This window comes from Carcharhinus amblyrhynchos, chromosome 1 (genome assembly GCF_965287045.1).
Source record: "Carcharhinus amblyrhynchos chromosome 1, sCarAmb.v2.hapA, whole genome shotgun sequence".
In the NCBI taxonomy this organism is placed as follows: domain Eukaryota; kingdom Metazoa; phylum Chordata; class Chondrichthyes; order Carcharhiniformes; family Carcharhinidae; genus Carcharhinus; species Carcharhinus amblyrhynchos.
The window spans coordinates 122,375,861-122,395,527 of record NC_137324.1 but is presented as its reverse complement, the minus strand read 5'-3'; the positions used below and the strand labels follow the sequence as shown (position 1 = coordinate 122,395,527).

The 19,667-nt window shown below is 43.5% G+C and overlaps 1 protein-coding gene across 6 annotated transcripts in view; it reads left to right on the top strand.

The window, feature by feature from the left end:
• The window catches only part of egf (epidermal growth factor), a 118,000-nt gene that overhangs the window by 73,185 nt on the left and 25,148 nt on the right, over positions 1 to 19,667 (top strand). For 5 of the 6 annotated variants that reach the window (XM_080191851.1, XM_080191838.1, XM_080191844.1 and 2 more), the window contains 6 exons: positions 1,437 to 1,589; positions 3,911 to 4,027; positions 5,026 to 5,151; positions 6,053 to 6,175; positions 10,605 to 10,788; positions 17,706 to 17,870. In XM_080191851.1, coding sequence (XP_080047977.1) covers positions 1,437 to 1,589; positions 3,911 to 4,027; positions 5,026 to 5,151; positions 6,053 to 6,175; positions 10,605 to 10,788; positions 17,706 to 17,870 — 868 coding nt within the window. The remainder of the gene's footprint in view (positions 1 to 1,436; positions 1,590 to 3,910; positions 4,028 to 5,025; positions 5,152 to 6,052; positions 6,176 to 10,604; positions 10,789 to 17,705; positions 17,871 to 19,667) is intronic. The other variant, XM_080191822.1, reaches the window with a different exon arrangement.

Sequence of the window (19,667 nt, the reverse complement as noted above, 5' to 3'; positions counted from 1 at the left end):
ACTTAAGATTTAACAATCAATCACTTTTTGCCATCCTATAATATCTCTCCTTGTTTTTTCTTAATGAAATTCTGTGGAAGGTTTGCCTTTCCTGTGCTCTGTTTATCAGTGGCACAGTGATTAGCTCTGCTGTCTCACAGCGCCAGGGACTTGGGCTCAATTCTGGCCTTGGGTCACACGCTGTGTGGACTTTGCACATCCTCCCTCTGTCTGCATGGGTTTCCTCTGGGTGCTTCGGTTTCCTCCCACTGTCCAAAGATGTGGGGGTAAGGTTGATTGACCATGTTAATTGACCCTTTGCGCTCTGTTTTGCTATTTTGATTCGAAGTGCTGGGTGGACTTGAAACTGGGAGTGTTTCAGATCTGATTTTTAGGTCCGTTCTCAGGTGCCTCCATACACACTCTGCCTGTAAAGGTATCAGCAATTCTGAATCACGCTACAAAACTTGTGGACAGGGCTTAACATGCCCAAAATCCTGCAGCTTCGATCGGTGCCCCCAATTGCACATGCGCAGAAAAAAAGCTAGAATGCAGCTCCCCTGTCACATCCCTCCTGGGCTGGAGAATGCCTCCCCCTGTCCCCCACAGACATTACCCCACCCCCAACATTACTGCCCCCCCTTATCCCCCTACCCTCTCCATCACCCAGACCAATCGTGGGCCTCTCCCCCCTTTCCCACACCCCCTCTCACTGATCACAGGCAGAATGGCAGCGGACCCCCCAACCCCCCACTGATCACAGGCAGAGAGGCAGCGGACCCCCCTTCCCACTCACCGATCAGAGGCAGAGTGGCAACAGACCCCCCTCTCCCCCCATTGATCTCAAGCAGAAAGTTGTCAGATGCTCAGCACTTACCTCCTCACTAATTGAGCACTCGAATCAGACTTTTGTGGAGCATGTCTATTTCGCGCTGATTCTGGATGGGTGAACGTGGTGGCAAATGGGGAAATGCCAGTGAGGTTGGGCATGCAGCCCATTAAGTCAATTTAAATGCATTTAAAAACAGTCCCGAACGCAGCCATTTTCGGGCCTTGATAAAGGAGGAACCAGCACGTAGGTGGGTGCGGATCGTGCTACTCGACTCACAACTGACTTTACCCAAAAACGAGTGCAACTTGATTATAAAATCAGGCCCTTAGTGTCAGGGAGGTTAGCAGGGTAAATATGTGGGGTTACAAGAAAAGAGCCTGGGTGGGATTGTGGTCAGTGCAGATTCGATTGGCTGAATGGTCTCCTTCTGCACTGTAGGGATTCTATGAGTTACCAGTTGTTGCCTCAAGTTAGATCCAGTCTTGCCCCATTCTGGTTTATGCACCATAATGCACCACTGTGGCACCATTTCGCCCTCTAAACTAGCGAAGAGGAAGTCTGGATCATGTTTGCAGATTGAATAAAGATGTTACACAAAGCAATACTCTGACTTTTGTTCTGTTAGCAGGGTCCAGAATTACATCTTCCCATCAGATGAGCACTACATCACAAAAGAAGAATATGTCACCCAGCTTCTCCTCGACCAATTTCAGTGAGGATAAGAGTATTCCTGAACTTCAGCCAAGATCCACACTTGTGGCAGAGATAATGGTGTCAGGTAACTGCTGCTTTAGCAAACACATGCTGAGATCAGCCAATGCAGAATGCAGGCTGTGATTATCAATATTTGGAGAGATTTGAGTTTGTGGAAAAGCAACAATTTACCTTTCAATATTTATTGCTAAAAGCCTCGATTTGTTTAACACACTGTTGAATTGGTGAAGAGCACCAGCAATGTTCTGAAATATTTACATGAATGTACTGGAATGAAGACTTTTCTCTTTATTCTTTCTCAGGTGGGAGGTGATTGGTTTATTTTTTAACCAGATATGTTACTGAATTGTTAGTTAAACTAGAAAACAACTTATTTAAAACTGGACTGCATTCCAAAATAAACATTTTAAATGAGTCCCTTTTGTGTATATCAGAAAATTATAGTAAACTTTGTAATTGCAAATTCTTAATAATGAAACATGAAGACTTCAAGTAGAAGAATAGAGAAATCATTCAGGCTATCATAGAATTCCTACAGTGCAGAAGGAGGCCATTTAGCCCATTGAGTCTGCAGTGACGACAATCCCACACAGGCCCCATTCCAATCACCCCACATACCTACCCTACTAATCCCCTGATACTGGGGTCAATTTAGCATGGCAAATCAACATAACCCACACATCTTTGGGCTGTGGAAGGAAACCAGAGCAGTCAGAGGAAACCCTCACAGACACAGAGAGAATGTGAAAGCTCCACACAGACAATGACCCAAGGCTGGAATTGAACCCAGGTCCCTGGTGCTAAGAGGCTGCAATGCTAACCACTGTGCCAGTGTGCTGTCCTATCTACAGTATCCTTTCCATAGAAGGCTAAAGGTCACCCTCTCCAGCCTCAAAATCAGAACTGGTTTTTGAAAATACAAGAAATTTTGTATGAGATGGTGGCATTCTGCATCTGGGCCAATATGAAGATACCGCCATACGAATTAGGAGCAGGAGTAGGCCACTCAGCCACTTCAGCCTTTCAATAAAATCATGGCCAGTCTGATTGTAACCTCTGTCTTAATCCTGATTCTCTTTCACTGCCTTGTTTATCAAGAATCTATTTAGCTTGGCCTCAGAAATATTCAAAGATGCTGCTTCCACCAACTTTTGAGGAAGAGAGTTCCAACACTTATTACCCTCTGAGAGAAATAAGTTCTCCTGGTCGGTCCCAGCATGGTTCAACTGTAGGCTGTCCCAACAGTACAAATCCCACTTTCCCCTGTTTTAGTATCACTAATCCATGAACCAGAACCCACTTCTTCTGCACCAGTCTTTGAGCCACACTAATCTTATTTGCCCTATGCCAATTTAAAAATGGGTTTAGATAATAATAATAATCCAATGATTATTACCTTTGAGGTTTTGTTCTTAATTTGATATCTAGGCCCTCATACTGAGAAGGTAGAGCATCTTTCATAGCTGTACCTATGACTTTGGTACCTACATGGTCCAAACAGATGGATCCTCTCCTTCCCACTGCAAGTTCTTCTCCAACCCTGAATAGATGTCCCAAACTCTGACAAATGCAAGCCAGCTCCATTATAGACTTAACTCATAGTCGATGATACTCAGTACATTACCCGAAGAATGCTCATGTCAGAGATGACAGACTGGATTCTCTGCTCTTGCCCGTGGCTAGGATTCTCCGGTCCGACTGCAGTGAATGGAGAATTGGTTGCGCACCAAATTCTCCGTTTGTGCTAGCAGCAGTACTCGGGTGTGAACGGACGGAGAATTCCAGCCGACATCTTTCAGGTGAAGCGTTATACCAAAGCTTTTTCTGCACAGTCAGGTATACCTAAAAGACCCCACAGCAACATTCAAAGGACAGTCTTCCCTTAATCAACATCATCAAAAAAAACTTGGTTTATTTGCTGTTTCTGGGTTTTACAGTCTTTAATTGGTTGAAATGTGCCAACAGAGCAATATTCAATCCATTTCAAAAGTAATCCATTGGTTATTAAGAATTTTGGGACATTCTAATGCTGTAATATAGTGCTATAAAAATGCCAGTCCTTTTTTTCATAATCATCTCAGAAGAGTTTTCAACATTGCGTGGGGTGCCTTGGACTCTCAGTCCGGAGTTTGCCTTTTACCACTTGTCGTTCTCCAATAACCGTGATCTAATCTAACTTGAAATTGTGCTGTGGATCAATCTTTCTTATTCTACCTGATGTCGTGAATGGTGCATTAAGATGCCCTCTCATTTTCTTCCTTTTGACATTGCATTTTTCTAAGCTTTCTACGTAATCCAATGTGACGCTGAGGGAGCAAAGACAATATGAATCATTTTAAATGCTAATTATTGATTTCTGATAACTGTTTGATTTTCTTTTTCAAGATCAAGATGACTGTGGAACCCTGGAATGTGACTTCAATGCTCAATGTGTCACTTCAGAAGGAGTTGCTAGATGCCAGTGTTTGGAAGGATTTACTGGCTCTGGCAAAGTTTGCAAAGGTAATGAATGAAATTTTCCTTGTTTTTTTTAAATGTCTTAAATTCTCAGTGAAACAGATTCCTTTTGAAGTGGACGTGGAAATGCAATCATGTTTAATATTTTACTTTTGCAATATGCTGATCGATGGACTAGTTTTATCCCATTAGCGAGTTTTCACATGCCTTCCAAACAGCAACATTCTTGCCCCAGTTATACTGCTGGTTGAAACCTGCATCCTCAATAGATATTGCCAACTTGGCATTATTTTTTGGCCAGCCGTGTCTAGTAAGCTGTTTGCTGGCGCCCAAGGTTAGTTATATTTTTAATGTCTGAAGAAGACAGATGGAATAATCAGATCTCTGCCAATATTAGAGTTCAGCTTCAAATTATTTAATAGGCTCCTAGACAATCTGCTGTTGCTGTCTGTCACCAGTTTCGCTTATCCTCTTCTTACTTTGCGCACACACATCATCAGATAGATGAAGATATGATTTTGGACCTTTGGTTCCCAAGGAGTTCCACAGCAAACCTTTTCTTTGATTTATTTTTGGGTCTGTTGCATCAATAAAGATTGATATCAAAATAGACAACAATGTTGTCCCTGGATCATGCAATGATCAGTACTGAGGACAGCAAATTGGTTGGAATGTGAAATAAAAGCAGGAAATGCTGGACAAACTCAACGGGTTTGGCAGCATCTGTAGAGCGAGAAACACAATTAATGACTGGAATTCTCCGGATGTGCATATCCTGCTAACACTGCCAGCAATAATGGAGAATTTGTCACTCAGTCAAATTTCCATTCAAAGCAGCGGAACTGGAGAATCACTGTCACAAGCAAAACCAGAAAATTCCGGCCGATGTTTTGAGTCCAACATGACTCTTCGGAACTTTAAGGAGGCAGAAACATGATGGCTTTATTCTGGAACTTGATCTTTATTTGTCCAGAAATTCCTATGCTCTCAAGATTCATTTGAAAAGGTGACACTAAGTCAATAACACACTTTATTTCTTGCAGATATTGATGAATGTGCCACTGGTTATGCCCTTTGTCGCAGACATGTGACAGACTGTATTAACACAGAGGGTAGTTACGTCTGCAAATGCCACCCTGGCTATAGTGGTGATGGACACCTCTGTCATGGTGAGGAGGACTGTTGTACTTTGTGTTATATTAATTTCTTTTGACAGTGGTAATGTTGGAATAAAGAACAAAGAACAATACAGCACAGGAAACAGGCCCTTTGGCCCTCAAAGCCTGCATCGCTCGTTGGTCCAACTAGACCATTCTTCTGTATCCCTCCATTCCCAGTCTGCTCATGTGACTATCCAGATAAGTCTTAAATGATCCCAGCGTGTCCGCCTCCACCCCCTGCTTGGCAGTGCATTCCAGGCTCCCACCACCCTCTGTGTAAAATACGTCCCTCTGATATCAGAGTTAAACCCCGCTCCCCCCCCCCCACCTTGAACCTGTGACCCCTCGTGTTTGTCACCTCCGACCTGGGAAAAAGCTTCCCACTGTTCACCCCTCATAATTTTATACGCCTCAATTAGGTCCCCCTTCATTCTCCGTCTTTCCAGGGAGAACAACCCCAGTTTACCCAATCTCTCCTCATAGCTAAGACCCACCATACCAGGCAACATCCTGGTAAACTTTCTCTGCACTCTCTCCAAAGCCTCTGCATCCTTCTTGTAATGCGGCGACCAGAACTGGACGCAGTACTCCAAATGTGGCCTAGCCAATGTTCTATACAGCTGTAACATCAGACGCCAATTATACAGCTGTAACATCAATGCCAGACGAATGTGCGATGCCTATCCCCATCCTCTTGACAATTTTGTTGAAGGGTTCATCTTTTACTTTATTGCTTGCATTTTGGAATTTTTCTGACCTCTATTTTGTCACTTGTGGATTTGCAAACACTGTGTGCACTATTGTAGCTATCCATTTCACACACAAGCTACAAGCTGAATAAATAACTTATATAAAGGTTAAATTAGTTTTCTCGTTCATTCCAGCATGTGATATCCATTGTTGTTTGCAGATATTGATGAATGCCAAACTGGGAAGCATAATTGTGATGAAAATGCTGTATGCATAAACATAGAAGGCAGCTACACCTGTAAATGCAACAAAGGATTTTTGGGGACAGGTTATATCTGTAGAAGTAAGTACAACTTTCACGAGTCTGTTATGCTATTTAAAGATTCCAGATTTTATACCTACCAAGTGTGTCTGTGAGTTTATCAGCAGATCTCATTTAATGACCATAACATTTCCCTAGATGTGACTGCAACACTATATTCTGCATCCTCGCCTTTCCTTCTCCATTTTGTATCCTATGAATGACAAACTTTGTTTGTATAGCACACAAGAAACAATACTCTTCCCTGTATCCCAATACATGTGACAATAATAAATTATATCAAATCATTTGCTCAGACATTGTGTAGGATAGTAAATAAATTATTGCTATTTATTAAGTTAGCTTATAAAATATTATACTGAAAGGAAATAATTTCAGATAAAACCCAAGGCACAAATGTCAGTTCCAACAGTTATAAGGTGGCAAGACAGAAGATTTGGTTATATATTTTCCACCATTTAGTTATTTTAACAAAGAACTAGAGATGAGCATAAAGCAACCACTGTAGTCCTGATGATTTTCACAGGCTAAGCCTTTACTTATGGAAAAACATATGGGGCAGGAATTTCATTACAGCTGCTCCCAGTGCGCTGCTGCACCTTTGTTGGCAGTCCAACAGAAACTCCATCAACGTGCATAATTGAGATTTCTAATACACTGCCTGGACTTAGCAGCCCACTGCTGCTCCATGAGCCCAAGGTGTTTTGAGGAATTCCTGGGGGTTGTAACCTTTAATAGTGTCTTGTAACTACTTGGATTTTTTTTTTTGATTTGATTTATTATTGTCCTATGTACTAGGATACAATGAAAAGCGTTATTTCCTGTTTGCTATACAAATAAAGCATGCCGTACATAGAGAAGGAGAGGGTACAGAATGTAATGTTACAGCCATAGCCAGGATGTAGAGAAAGATCAACTTAATATGAGGTAGGATCCATTCAAAAGTCTGATGGCAGCAGGAAATGAACTGTTCTTGAGTTGGTTGTATGTGCTGTCAGATTTATGAATCTTTTTTCCAACAGAAAAAGGTGGAAGAGAGAATGTCTGGAGTGCGTGGGATCCTTAATAATGCTGGCTGCTTTTCCAAGGCAGTGGGAGGTGCAAACAGAGTCAATGGGGATGGGAGGCTGGTTTGCGTGATGGACTGGGCTTCATTCATGACCTTTGTAGTTTCTTGCGGTCTTGGACAGAGCAGGAGCCATTCCAAAGTGAACAGATTATTTTTCATTCCTTATCAATGTTTTTTCAAATGCTTAAATGTTCCAGTAAGTATAAAATTATTGAGTCTATTGCCTGTTAAGTTGATTAGAGTACATCATCTTACAAGCCAGCAACCTCCGCTGCCAATAGGCCAACATCAGTAGATGCTTGGGAATACCATCTCCCAAAGTTACATTCCCAGCGCTATTTGGACAGTCACCTGCTGTTACTTGGTAGTCACGAAGTCAAAATCCTGGAACTCCACAACTAACAGAACTGTGAGAGCACCTTCACTGCAGGGATTAAACACCCTCACCTTCTTAAGAACAACCAGGAATGAGCCATACACACCAGTGATGCCTATATTCATGGAATTAATTAACAACATAGGGTAGAATTGTCACATTTTGAGACTAAGTGCAATGGTGGGTGGGCCAGCAATGCCTGTCCCAATGGACAGAATAGCAGGATCCAGATTTAATGCTTGGAAACTTATTAACTATACACAAGTGAATTCCTCTCCGACTCTCCTGGCAGGGGGCAACTTGTCCACTTACCCTCAGTTGGTGGTTTTGAAGGCCCCAGAGCCATTTTTGAATACCAGTCCAGCACCCTCATATCACTTTCTCCACCCATCTGCCTTGTTGTTCAATTCAGCAACTCTTTCCCCAAACCTGTTATCTGCGAGACGCTCATGTCCCACTTAGACTTCTACCCAGGACATCTGGAGCTTTCATCTATCTCCTTCCAATAAATAGTAGGCCCAATTTTACCATCAAGTTGCGCCCGTTTTCAGGGGCAAAAACTTATTAAAGTCAGGCATGAGGCAAGTAGAACCATACTATAGAAACCCTACAGTGCAGAAAGAGGCCACTTGGCCCATTGAATCTGCACCGACCACAATCCCACCCAGGCTCTACTCCCATATCCCTACATATTTACCTGCCAAATCCTTTAACCTATGTATCTCAGGACACCAAGGGGCAACTTTAGCATGGCCAATCAACCTAACCTGCACATCTTTGGACTGTGGGAGGAAACCCAGCACTCGGAGGAAACCCACACAGACACGAGGATAATGTGCAAACTCCACACAGACAGCGACCCAAGCTGGGAATAGAACCCAGGTCCCTGGAGCTGTGAAGCAGCAGTGCTAACCAGTGTGCTACCATGCTGCCCCACTGTGCTACTGTGCTGCCTCCTTTAGGGGGAACTGGCTAGTTCCTCCGTGCCAGTTCCCCCTTTTACCAAGGTCTAAAAATGGCTGCAATTGGGACCACACCTGAAATGGGTGCGACGGCCATTTAAATGTATTTGCATGTATTTAAATTAACTTAATGGGTTGCATGCCCAACCTTACCGGCACTTCTCCCTTCATCACCACGTTCGCCCATCCAGAATCGGCTCCACAAAAGTCTGATTCAGGCGCTCCAATTAGTGCCTAGCATCTGACAGCTCTCTGCTTGAAGTCAGTGGTGAGGGGAGAGGGGGGGAGGAGGGTGAGTTTGATGGCTGGGTGGGGGATGAAGAGGGTTCCATTGCCATTCTGCCTGAGATTAGTGGGTGAAGGAAGGGGGTTCCTTTGCCATTCTGAGGGGGAAGGGGGTTCCGCTGCCATTCTGCCTGAGATTGGTGGGAGGTAGGAGGAGGGGAATCAGTCTGGGTGGTGGAGGGCATGGGAGGATAAGGGGGTCAGTAATGTTGTGGGGGTAGGGCAATGTCTATGGGGGCTGGGGGAGGCATTATTCGGACTGGGAGGGTTGTGACAAGGGAGCTGCATTCTAAAATTTTTTGCTGCGTACACACAGTTGGTTGTGCCAATTGGAGCTGCAGGATTTCGGGCACCTTAAGCGCTGCCCACAGGCTTTTACAGTGCTATTCAGAATTGCTAATATTTTTCAGGCAGAGTACATATGGGGGCGCCTGAGAATGGGTCAAAAAGTCAGATCTGAAATACTCCCAGACTCAAAATGGTAAAGTAGGACGCAATGTGTTCTCTCTTTGACCCTTAGTTCGTGAGACTTTGTGAGCCTCATCAGGTCCACCCTCCCTCCCCTCGGTCTTCCCTCTGCCTTCCATTGATCACCTCCTTCATCCATCTCCTTGCCCTTCTATGTGCCATCATGAGTCCCAGCCCTAACAAGCCCCTTCCACATTGCCCCCCCCAACTTATCTTCATTAAACCACATCCCCTCATGTCCCCAGCTTCACCTTGCACTCCACCCCGATGGAACTTTGGATCTTTGTTGCGGTGGTTGCATGACTCCCATAGCACAATACTGTCCAGATAGACACTGGTATGTGGAACCAGGGGGAAAGGAGATCCCTATTCTCCTCAACCTCAGACACTGTGATGATCCAACTTGGTAATACAGGAATGTTCATGGATCCAGCAACACAGTGTTATCCATGAAGAGAAAATTTACAGGATACTGTGAGGCCTGGATAGAGTCGACATGGAGAGGATATTTCCACTAGTAGGAAAAACTAGAACCAGAGGGCACAACTTCAGGCTGAAGAGAAGATCTTTTAAAACAGAGATGAGGAGGAATTTCTTCAGCCAGGGAGTGGTGAATCTGTGGAACTCTTTGTCGCAGAAGTGTCTTTAATACAGCGATAGATAGGTTTTTGATTGATAAGGGGATCAGGGGTTATGGGGAAAAGGCAGGAGAATGGGGATGAGAAAAATATCAGCCATGAGTGAATGGCTCGATTGGCCAAGTGGCCTACTTCCAGTCCAATGTCTTATGGTCTTATGGTCTAAGACCAGCACAGCATGGATATGGAGGCAGGATTTGGTCCGTCCCAGCAGAGTGATGGACAGCATATCAAGAACAGTACAGCTTTGTGGCAGAAAGTTGTTGCACCCACTCCTTACTGGGGATGACCTGGTGCATGTCATTCATTAGCAATTGGGTGTGACACTAACCTAAATTCCTGCTAGTGTGACCCAAGGATCACCAGTGGGCAGCTGTTTTAATGAGCATTCATGAAATGTAAATGAATGCAAATTCCATTCGTGCCATCTACTAGTGAGAAGCGCAACCCACGATGATCCCTCCATTGAGAAAGTTGCAACCAGATTTTACACTTTCGGCTTTGACTTTTTGGTGCCCATCAGATTCATCGCACTCGTCTGCCACCAAACCCACTGCAAACAGGAAGAGAGAATGGTCCCACACTGTTTCCAACAATCATTAGTTCTGTAGTATAGAGTGAGCAAAATATAAAATATCTTTCATCCTTTCAGGTGTAATCACCTCAGCCTTGCCCACCGATGGTTCAATGGAGATGACTGTCAGGAGCACCACCTTTGAAACAACTACAAAAAAGAAAAGTAACCACATTGTGAATTGCCCGCTTTCGCACAAAGGTTTCTGTCTGAATGGAGGGGTTTGTTTCCATATCCCTGAGATAACAGTGTTTGCATGCAAGTAAGTGAAGTCAGTGATCTGTGCTTTATTTCCAAGCATAAACTGCAATTTAGTTTTTGAAGTAGACACACTCTGAAGGAGCCACAAGAAATGTTGGGGCAACATGGTGGCACAGTGGTTAGCACTGCTACCTCACAGCACCAGGGACTTGGATTCAATTCCTGGCTTAGGTCACTGTCTGTGTGGAGTTTGCACATTCTCCCTGTGTCTGTGTTGGTTTCCTCTGGGTGCTCTGGTTTCCTCCCACAGTTCAAAGATGTGCAGGTTAGATGAATTGGCCGTGCTAAATTCTTTCTCAGTGTATCCAAACAGGTGCCAGAATGGGGTGTCTAGGGGATTTTTACAATAACTTCATTGCAGTGTGAATGTAAACCTACTTATGACTAATAAATAAACTTCAACTTTAAGTAAGTTGAATGATTAAGCGGCAATCGAGCCACTCTCACTGGATACAGATTTAAGTTAATTTCAAAGAAAAAATATCTTTCACAACCTCAGGCTATGTTGAAGTGCTTCATGGTCAACATTAAGGGCACTTAAATGGTCATTGGATAAACATGGATGATATTGGAATAGTGTAGGTTAGATGGGCTCTAGATTGGTTTCACAGGTCAGCACAACGTTGAGGGCCGAAGGGCCTGTACTGCGCTATAATGTTCTATGTTCTAATGAAATCCTTTTGAAGAATTGTCACTATCATTACATGAGAAACACAACAGGCAGCTTACACAGTAAGGTCCCACTGACAGTAGTGTATTAATAAATTGATAACTGCTTTAGCGAAAAAACAAAATACTGTGGATGCTGGAAATCTAATTAAAAACATATAATACTGGATAATCTCAGTGAGTCTGGCAGCAACTGTGGAGGGAAACAAAGTTAACATTTCGGATCTAATAATGTTAGCTGAATGCCAAATTTTGGCTCCAACAACAGGAAGAACTCACTGGTTCTTCTTTAGATTAGAGCCATTGGATCTCTGCCTGAGAAACTGGACGGAACTTCAGCCTCATTTGTAGAATGGCCACGGCCCTCACAACTGCACAGAAACATCAGCATAGGCTTTTGCACCAAATTATCTGGTGTGCAGCTTGAACCCTTGTCTCAGAAACAGAGGTGCTACCAGCTGAATCACAATTAACACCTTGCAATGCATCGCATGCACTCATGTTGCATGGGAAAGCTTGGGTTAGACATTATGCTCCCCCGTTGGTGGGTTTGTAGATCGGAGCAGGCGCATAAAATCCAGTGGGCAGCCTACCCACCTGGAGCTGCCCCCACTGCAATTTTACCAGTGATGTGATGGCATGAGGTGACCTGTCCACCAGTGGGCCAATTGCAATCCTTCAGTGGGTAATCAATGCCAGCTTAGGAGCTTCATTCAGCCACTGTCAGGATCTAACTGAAAATAAATGTTCCTGAATACATCCTATGGATTTATCCTCAAGGTTACCTTTGCCAATTTAAAATGTGTTGTCTATACGAAGATTAAAATTGTCGACAAATATTGCAGCATCATTCTTAGAAGCCTCCAATTTTCTTGGTTCATACTTTGTCGTACAGTGTAGTTACAGTCAAAAGGCCCATAAGCTACTCGCACCAATGATTCATTGCTCTTGCTGTGTCCTATCTCCACCCAAACTAATTCTACATTTTGATCATCTGAGCCAAGATAATTTCTCATTACTATACGAATCACATGCTTTATTAACAGAGCTACCTCACTTCTTTTTCCTTTCTTCCTACCTTATCTTGAAAGTAGCAGTAAATGTTCAGCTTGTCGGGCATTCTGATGAAGGGTGATTGATCTGAAACATTACTTCTATTTGTCTCAGCACTTCGGCACAGCCTGAAACTTTTTCATCACAGATGCCCTCTGACCTGCTGAGTACTTGCAGCATTTTATTTCAGATTTCTGGCACCTACAAGGACTTCTCTTTTGAAATACCCTTGAATATTCAGTTCTGAGCAGCGGTCATCTTGCAATTGTCAATTTGTGGTGATCAATTCAAAAATCTCGATATGAATGCTGCGTGCATCCAGATAATGAGTATTGAATGTTGCCTTTTTACCATTTCTCCCTATTCTTAGGTCAGCTTCATGTCGAAGCGCCCTCTCAGTTACTGACCCGTTACCGTGCAGCCTGCTGCCTTCCCAAGCTGGAAGGCCTTTGATTGCACCTGCAGCTGCACAAGTCTGACCAGTGCCCTTAATTGGATGGGGGCCTGTCTCCGTGACAACAAAGGTGGTGGCCAGGTTACAATTCCAATGAGTGGCTGCCCCTCCAACCCCTCCGCCCAGCATTGTGTTCTGGATCCAGGAACAACCCCGCCTCTGTTTTCCCATGCACAGCATGAAAATTCAGCCCAAAGTTTGAGAAATAGTCTGATTGTGGGTGATTTTCATTGATTGTTAGTGTAAAACAAGCAATACATGGAGCTGAGTGTTATTGGCCAGTTTGCACACAGTATGATAGTTTACACACACCTTTACAGAAAAAAAACAAGAAAAACACAGTGAAAAATTGTGAACTACGAAAAGAATCTGAAGCTGAAACTGGAGCACAGATTCCAAACTCTCCTCCTTCTTCTCAGTTAAATTGATGAAAACTTATTTTAAAAAACTGCACTAGAGGGCAGTGTTGCCACATGAAATGTGTGTTAGCAGGTATCACAATATTTAATACAAAATAAAGCACAAAGACACAAACTGAAGTGATTGGGAATAAAAACCGAGCATTCTAGCAAGTCAAGGCAGCATTATCAGGTTTGGAGTGATTGGGCTGTGAACCTGACAGGGTCTCAATAAAATGCAGCCCTGACCAGTCAGAAAGGGAGAGAGAGAGAGCAAAGTGTACCTTTGAAAATGGTTGTTTATACCATTCGTCTGGGAGAGTTAGATTTTGTTAAGGACACGGGGCGGGGCGGGGATGGGGGTGTGGATTCTGCCAATCCCCTTTCCAATCACTCTGTTAGCCTGCTACAGGATCAACTGGGAGAGGGTACACAGTGACCTGTTTCCCCCAGGTCAGATTTGGGAACACGTCGCTGTGTACCCTCTTCACAGGAGATGCATGCAGAAACTTTTGAGCTGTTTTTCTTTGATAGAATCCCTGCAGTGCAGAAGGAAGACATTTGGCTCTTCAAGCCTGTACTGACAACAACCCCACCTAGGCCCTATCCCCATAACCCCATGTATTTACCCTGCTAGTCCCCCTGACACTAAGGGGCAATTTAGTATGGCCAATCAACCTAACCTCCACATCTTTGGACTGTGGGAGGAAACCGGAGCACCTGGAGGAAACCCACACAGACACAGGGAGAATGCACAAACTCCACACAGACAGTGACCCAAGGCTGGAATTGAACTCAGGTCCCTGGTGCTGTGAGGCAATAGTGCGAACCACTGTGTCATCTTGCATCAACGCTCTGAAGAAGTATTATTAAGGCAACAATACCAACATTTAACTTTGCGCTAAAGCTACGAGAATAAACTGTTCAACCAAAGTAGCCCTACCATCAACATATTTCGACATGGCGTATAAAGAGAGATTGAACAGCTTGGGTCTATACTGTCTGGAATTTAGCAGAGTGAGGAGAGATCAAATTGAGGTATATAAGATGATAAAAGGTATGGATAAAGTAGACAAGGAGCGGATGCTTCCTCTTGTGGGGCATTCCAGGATGAGAGGTCATAGTTTTAGGATAGGGGTAGCAAATTTAAGATAGAGCTGAGGAGAAACTACTTCTCCCGAAGAGTGGTGGAGGCTGCCTCACTCAATATTTTTAAGACGTGGGTTGATAGGTTTTTGATAGGCAAGGGGATTAAGGGTTATGGGGAGAGGGCGGGAATGTGGAACTGAGCCACGACAGATCAGCCATGATCTTATTGAATGGCGGGGCAGGCTCAAAGGGCTAGATGGCCTACTCCTGCTCCTATTTCTTATGTTCTTATGTTGTGAATCTGTGAAATTTGCTACCCCAAAAGTGTGGTGGATGCTGGGACAGTGAATAAATTTAAGGAGGTGTTAGACAGATTTTTAATTGGTAAAGGGTTGAAGGGTTATGGGGCTAAGGCAGGAAAATGGGTATGATTGAATGGCGGAGCGGACTTGATGGACCAAACAGCCCAATTCTGCTCCTATATCTTATGACAAGCAACAATTTGTACTTACAAAGTTCCTTTAATATAGAAAAAAAATGCCAAGGAGTTTCATGGAACTGTAAGGAGATAAAAATGGATGCTGAGGCATATGGAGCTACAATTTTAATTGGGAATGAGAAACAGGAATCAGGCAGGAAGATGGGAGTGGGGAGTGGTCAAGCCCTCCTACTTCCCTACTCCCCCGAGCTCAGCAACGTGAGCCTCAGTAATTCTAATTCCTGTGGATTATCTGTATCCTGCTGCTCAGTGACCCACCTAAAGCAGGCAGGAAGCAGCAGCTGTTCATGAGTAAGCATGACTCAGTATTCAGACAGCAAGATGGGCTAATACCAAAGGCACAATCATCAGCAACAAGGTAATGGTTTGGATCTTCAGCTCTGCACGTACCTCAAAGAGAGCTGTTCACAAAGGCCTACCAATACCTTGGATACAAGTCTTCCCTTTCCTGATGGCAGTTTGAATCTGGTGCTAATTCAGCAGCAAGACAAACAACCAATCAAATTGAAGTATTCTTACTAACAGCAAACCAGGAATTCAAAAGTACTGAGAATAATCAGTTTTGATTTTTTTAAAATAGCAAAATAAATGATAATTGGATAATGATATAAATTAAAATATTACAATTTATTTAAAAATATTGGGATAGAAATTAATTTGCTTTAATTTTTAGGCACTGGAGTTTCAATGCACAGCATACCATCACTGTTCAGACAAAGGTGGGCAACTCACAAAATTTGTATACTCACCTCATCTGAATGGCAGTCAGCACCACAATCAATGAGTTGTGTCTGCAGCAGGAGACCCTGGCTCCATTGTTCAGACCATGTGGTTCTTGTTATAAAGAGGCTGCCTTTTAAAGGAGTGTTGCACAATAATATTGCTGCAATGGCAATTCTTGGAAATGGAACAACCAGGCAGACAGACCGGTCCACAGTGATGGACGTGACGCTGGAGACATTAGTATACAGGAGGGCAGTTCGATCATTACCATCACACAATCCAGGCCAATGTCGTTCATCCCACTCCGGATCCGGACCCTACCAGGAAATTCTAACACCATTTCCCTGTTTGAAATTCTGCTGGGCTCAGATTCCCTTCTCATTGGCATCAACTGGCAAGTAAGTCACAGAGGCTTTCCTGCTCAACGCATATGGCGGATCATATTCTGATGGGATGTTATTGGATCCTGATCTGAATACTTAGAGTGAGCCCTGCTACCTTTGTCCAGGTCCTTGCTATCTGCTCAAGAGAGTTTGTTATAATTTTCTGCTCAAGAGAGTACGTTATAATAGATAATACAGGATCAAGATAGGATATTAGCTACCAGTGATATTAACTGGCCACTCTGCCCGGCTTCCTGCCATTGGTGTACAGTTTTAAATTGGATTTTGGTCTTTCTTTTAGCCTATGTGATAAAGGCTGCTTTATTACTTCAGTAGAAGGGCATGGAAACCCAGGAAAACTGCAAAAAAGGTCACTTCACATTTTGAAAGAAAGACTTACATTTGTATTTGTATTTATGTCTTTCACAATCGCAGTTTATGCCAAAGTGGCACGGTAGCACAGTGGTTAGCACTGCTGCTTCACAGCCCCAGGGATCTGGGTTCGATTCCTGGCTCGGGTCACTGTCTGTGTGGAGTTTGCACGTTCTCCCTGTGTCTGCATGGGTTTGCTCCGGTTTCCTCCCACAGTCCAAAGATGTGTGGATTAGGTTGATTGGCTATGCTAAAATTGCCCCTTAGTATTCTGGGATGTGTAGGTTAGAGGGATTAGTCGGTATAATATGGAGGGATATGAGGGTAGAGCTTGGGTGGGATTGTGGTCGGTGCAGACTCAATGGGCCAAACAGCCTCTTTCTGCACTGTAGGGTTCAATGATCTATGATCTTTTAACAACCAATATAAAGTGCTTTTGAATTGTCCTCCCTATTGTAATATAACAATGAATTTGTGCATAGCAAGCTCCCACAGACAACAGAAATCAATGTCCAGATAATCTGCTGTTAGGTGATAGACAAATAATAGCTAAAACACAGTTGAAAATTGCTCTTCTACAAAGTTGCACCATGATATATTTTACGTCTACCTAAAAGAGCCTAAGTTCAATGTCTCACCCAGAAAATGGCACTTGCAGCAGTGCGGTGTTCAATTTTTAGAGGCTTCTGTAACTTTTCTGCCAAAGACATGGTGAACAAGCAAGAACCTGCTTACAGAATATCACACCCAACTGGTATTTTATCAGAGTTATGATGACTTTACAGGGGAGTATGCTGGGGGTGACTGCAGAATCCTAATATATGAGGTCAGAAACAAAACTATATTGTAAATGTTGATGCATGAATCCATTCATACATTTGTTTGTTTTTAAATAAGTCTGGGGTGTGATATTCTGTAAGCAGGTTCTTGCTTAATGCAATAAAACTGACCTGTCCTCTGGGATCCTTTAAGATGTTAGCGAGGCTGCTACAGACCAGAAAAATCTAACAGCTCAGTTTTCGTTCACCTTGGCATCATTTTCCTTATTAAAACTTCAGGGCCCAGAGATCTGACACCTGTTTCAAGTCAGGCAGACTGGCCATTTTGTGTATCTCTAAGGGGATCAGGAAGAGCGTTCAACAGCCCAAAGCTGGTCCAGTTAATGCTGAATTTGTGGCAGAGGTTTCGCATGGGGAAAACTAATTTCAATTGCATTAACTTTATATGAAGTATATTTTTTACCATGGAGATATTCAGTATTCTCTATCGTTTTAATAGCTGTCTCAAAGGCTACATGGGAGAACGGTGTGAGTACAGTGACTTACAATGGTGGGAACTGAGTCGTGTGGAGGAAGAGAAGAGACGTAATGTGGTTATAGCTGTGTGCATAATCGTGTTAATCTGCCTGCTGTCAGTGGGAGCCTGCATTACATACTGTTACAGGTGAGTCTAAATGGATAATGTACAAAAATGCACAGCAACTGTTTTATGGAAAAGAAATGATTTACAGTGAACTGTGTTTAAACTGGGATTCAAAATGCATCAGAGCTAATTCCAGTCATTTTGTAAGAGTGTTTGCTCTGACGGAATCCAACATGGAATCATAATCGTACATTAACACAATGTCAGGGAAAAACATTTAAGAGCATGAACTTTCAAGAGTATCACTCGTCCTATGCAATTGTTCCCCTGCTGTTTTTGGAACATTGCTTAGATATATTCTGGGTGGGATTTTCTGGCTGCATTTGCCCTAAAGCTGGTCAACGGGCGTTTACGTGGTCCGTGTCAAAAGAACAAAGAGCAACCCGGCACGGGAAACAGGCCCTTCGGCCCAACGAGACCGCGCCGCCATTTTAAAGCATTTTCCTACACCTACCTTGCCCCGTGTGTATGCGAATGGTACCCCTACTGTAGCCAGATTCAGGGGAGAATAGTGTAGGGTCAATTTGGTACACCAATCAGCCTAAGAGCACATCTTTGGGGTGTGGGAGGAAACCAGAGCACCTGGAGGAAACCCACGCAACCACAGGGAGAATGCGCAAACTCCCACAGACACAGGCCCAAATCCATGTATCTGCACAGCAAACAGGGATAGTCACTGAGCTGTTGTGGTGCCCGTCTGCTGGTCCAGGATTAAGCACACACACCGACACGAAGTACTAGGCTACTCTCGAAACATCCGAGAGCAACCCACGCACGACCCACCGTGTGCATGCCCCTCGCTTGACAACAAGGTGGACTGACACCTGTGGGTTAAAGAGACAAAATATTAACATATACTATTACATTTCCAGTATAGACCCGAGCCTCTGTCCCTTTTTAAAACCGTCTCCTATAACCCTCCAGCCCTGTTTCACTCATGTGCCTATCGAAGTAAACCTTAAACAAGTCCAGAGTGCCTGCCTCCATCACCTTACTTGGTAGCGCATTCCATACCCCCACGACCCTCTGTGTGAAAAACCTTCCTCTAGTATTGAAATTATACGTCTCCCTCCTCACCCTTAGATCGTGACCTCTCGTGATAGTTGTCCCCAATCTAGGGAAAAGCGTCCTTCCCGCTATGATTTCCATGGCAGGTGGGACAGGAAAATTCCACGTTCTATGCTCAAAACAACATAACTTATGTTCATACAGCACCTTTTGATGTAATAAAACTTTGTTTCACAGATGTGTTAAGAAACAAAGTTAGACGCCAAGTCACATATGGAGATAATAGAACGGATGACCAAAAGCTTGGTCAAAAAGATAGCAGCAACTTAAAAGGAGAAAGAAAGGACGATTGAGATGAAGAGAAGTTCAGGAAGGGAAATCTTGAACTGAAGATTTAGGCAGCTGAAGGCGCAGCCATTAATGGCGACACAATTAAACTGGTGATGCTCAAGAGACCAAGTATCGATGAGGACAGATAACTTGGAGGGTTGTGTGCCTGGAACAGTTTACGGTCATTGGGCGAGATTTGAAAACAAGGATGGAGAATTTGAAAATTGAGGCATTGCCTGCTGAGCAGCCAGTGTGGGCCCTCAAGTCCAGGGATCTTGCACATCAAATATCAAAAATCAGACTCTCATTCTGAATCTCAGATCTCCAATGCTGCTCCTTAATTCACCCAATGGCATTGTATACCAGAAAATTAAATAAATACTGACTGGTTACTGTTTTTAAATTATACTGTTAGATCATAAATATAAAGGATATCCTGCATCTTTTAAACTACTTTTAAGGAAAAATTGTTCTAAGTCA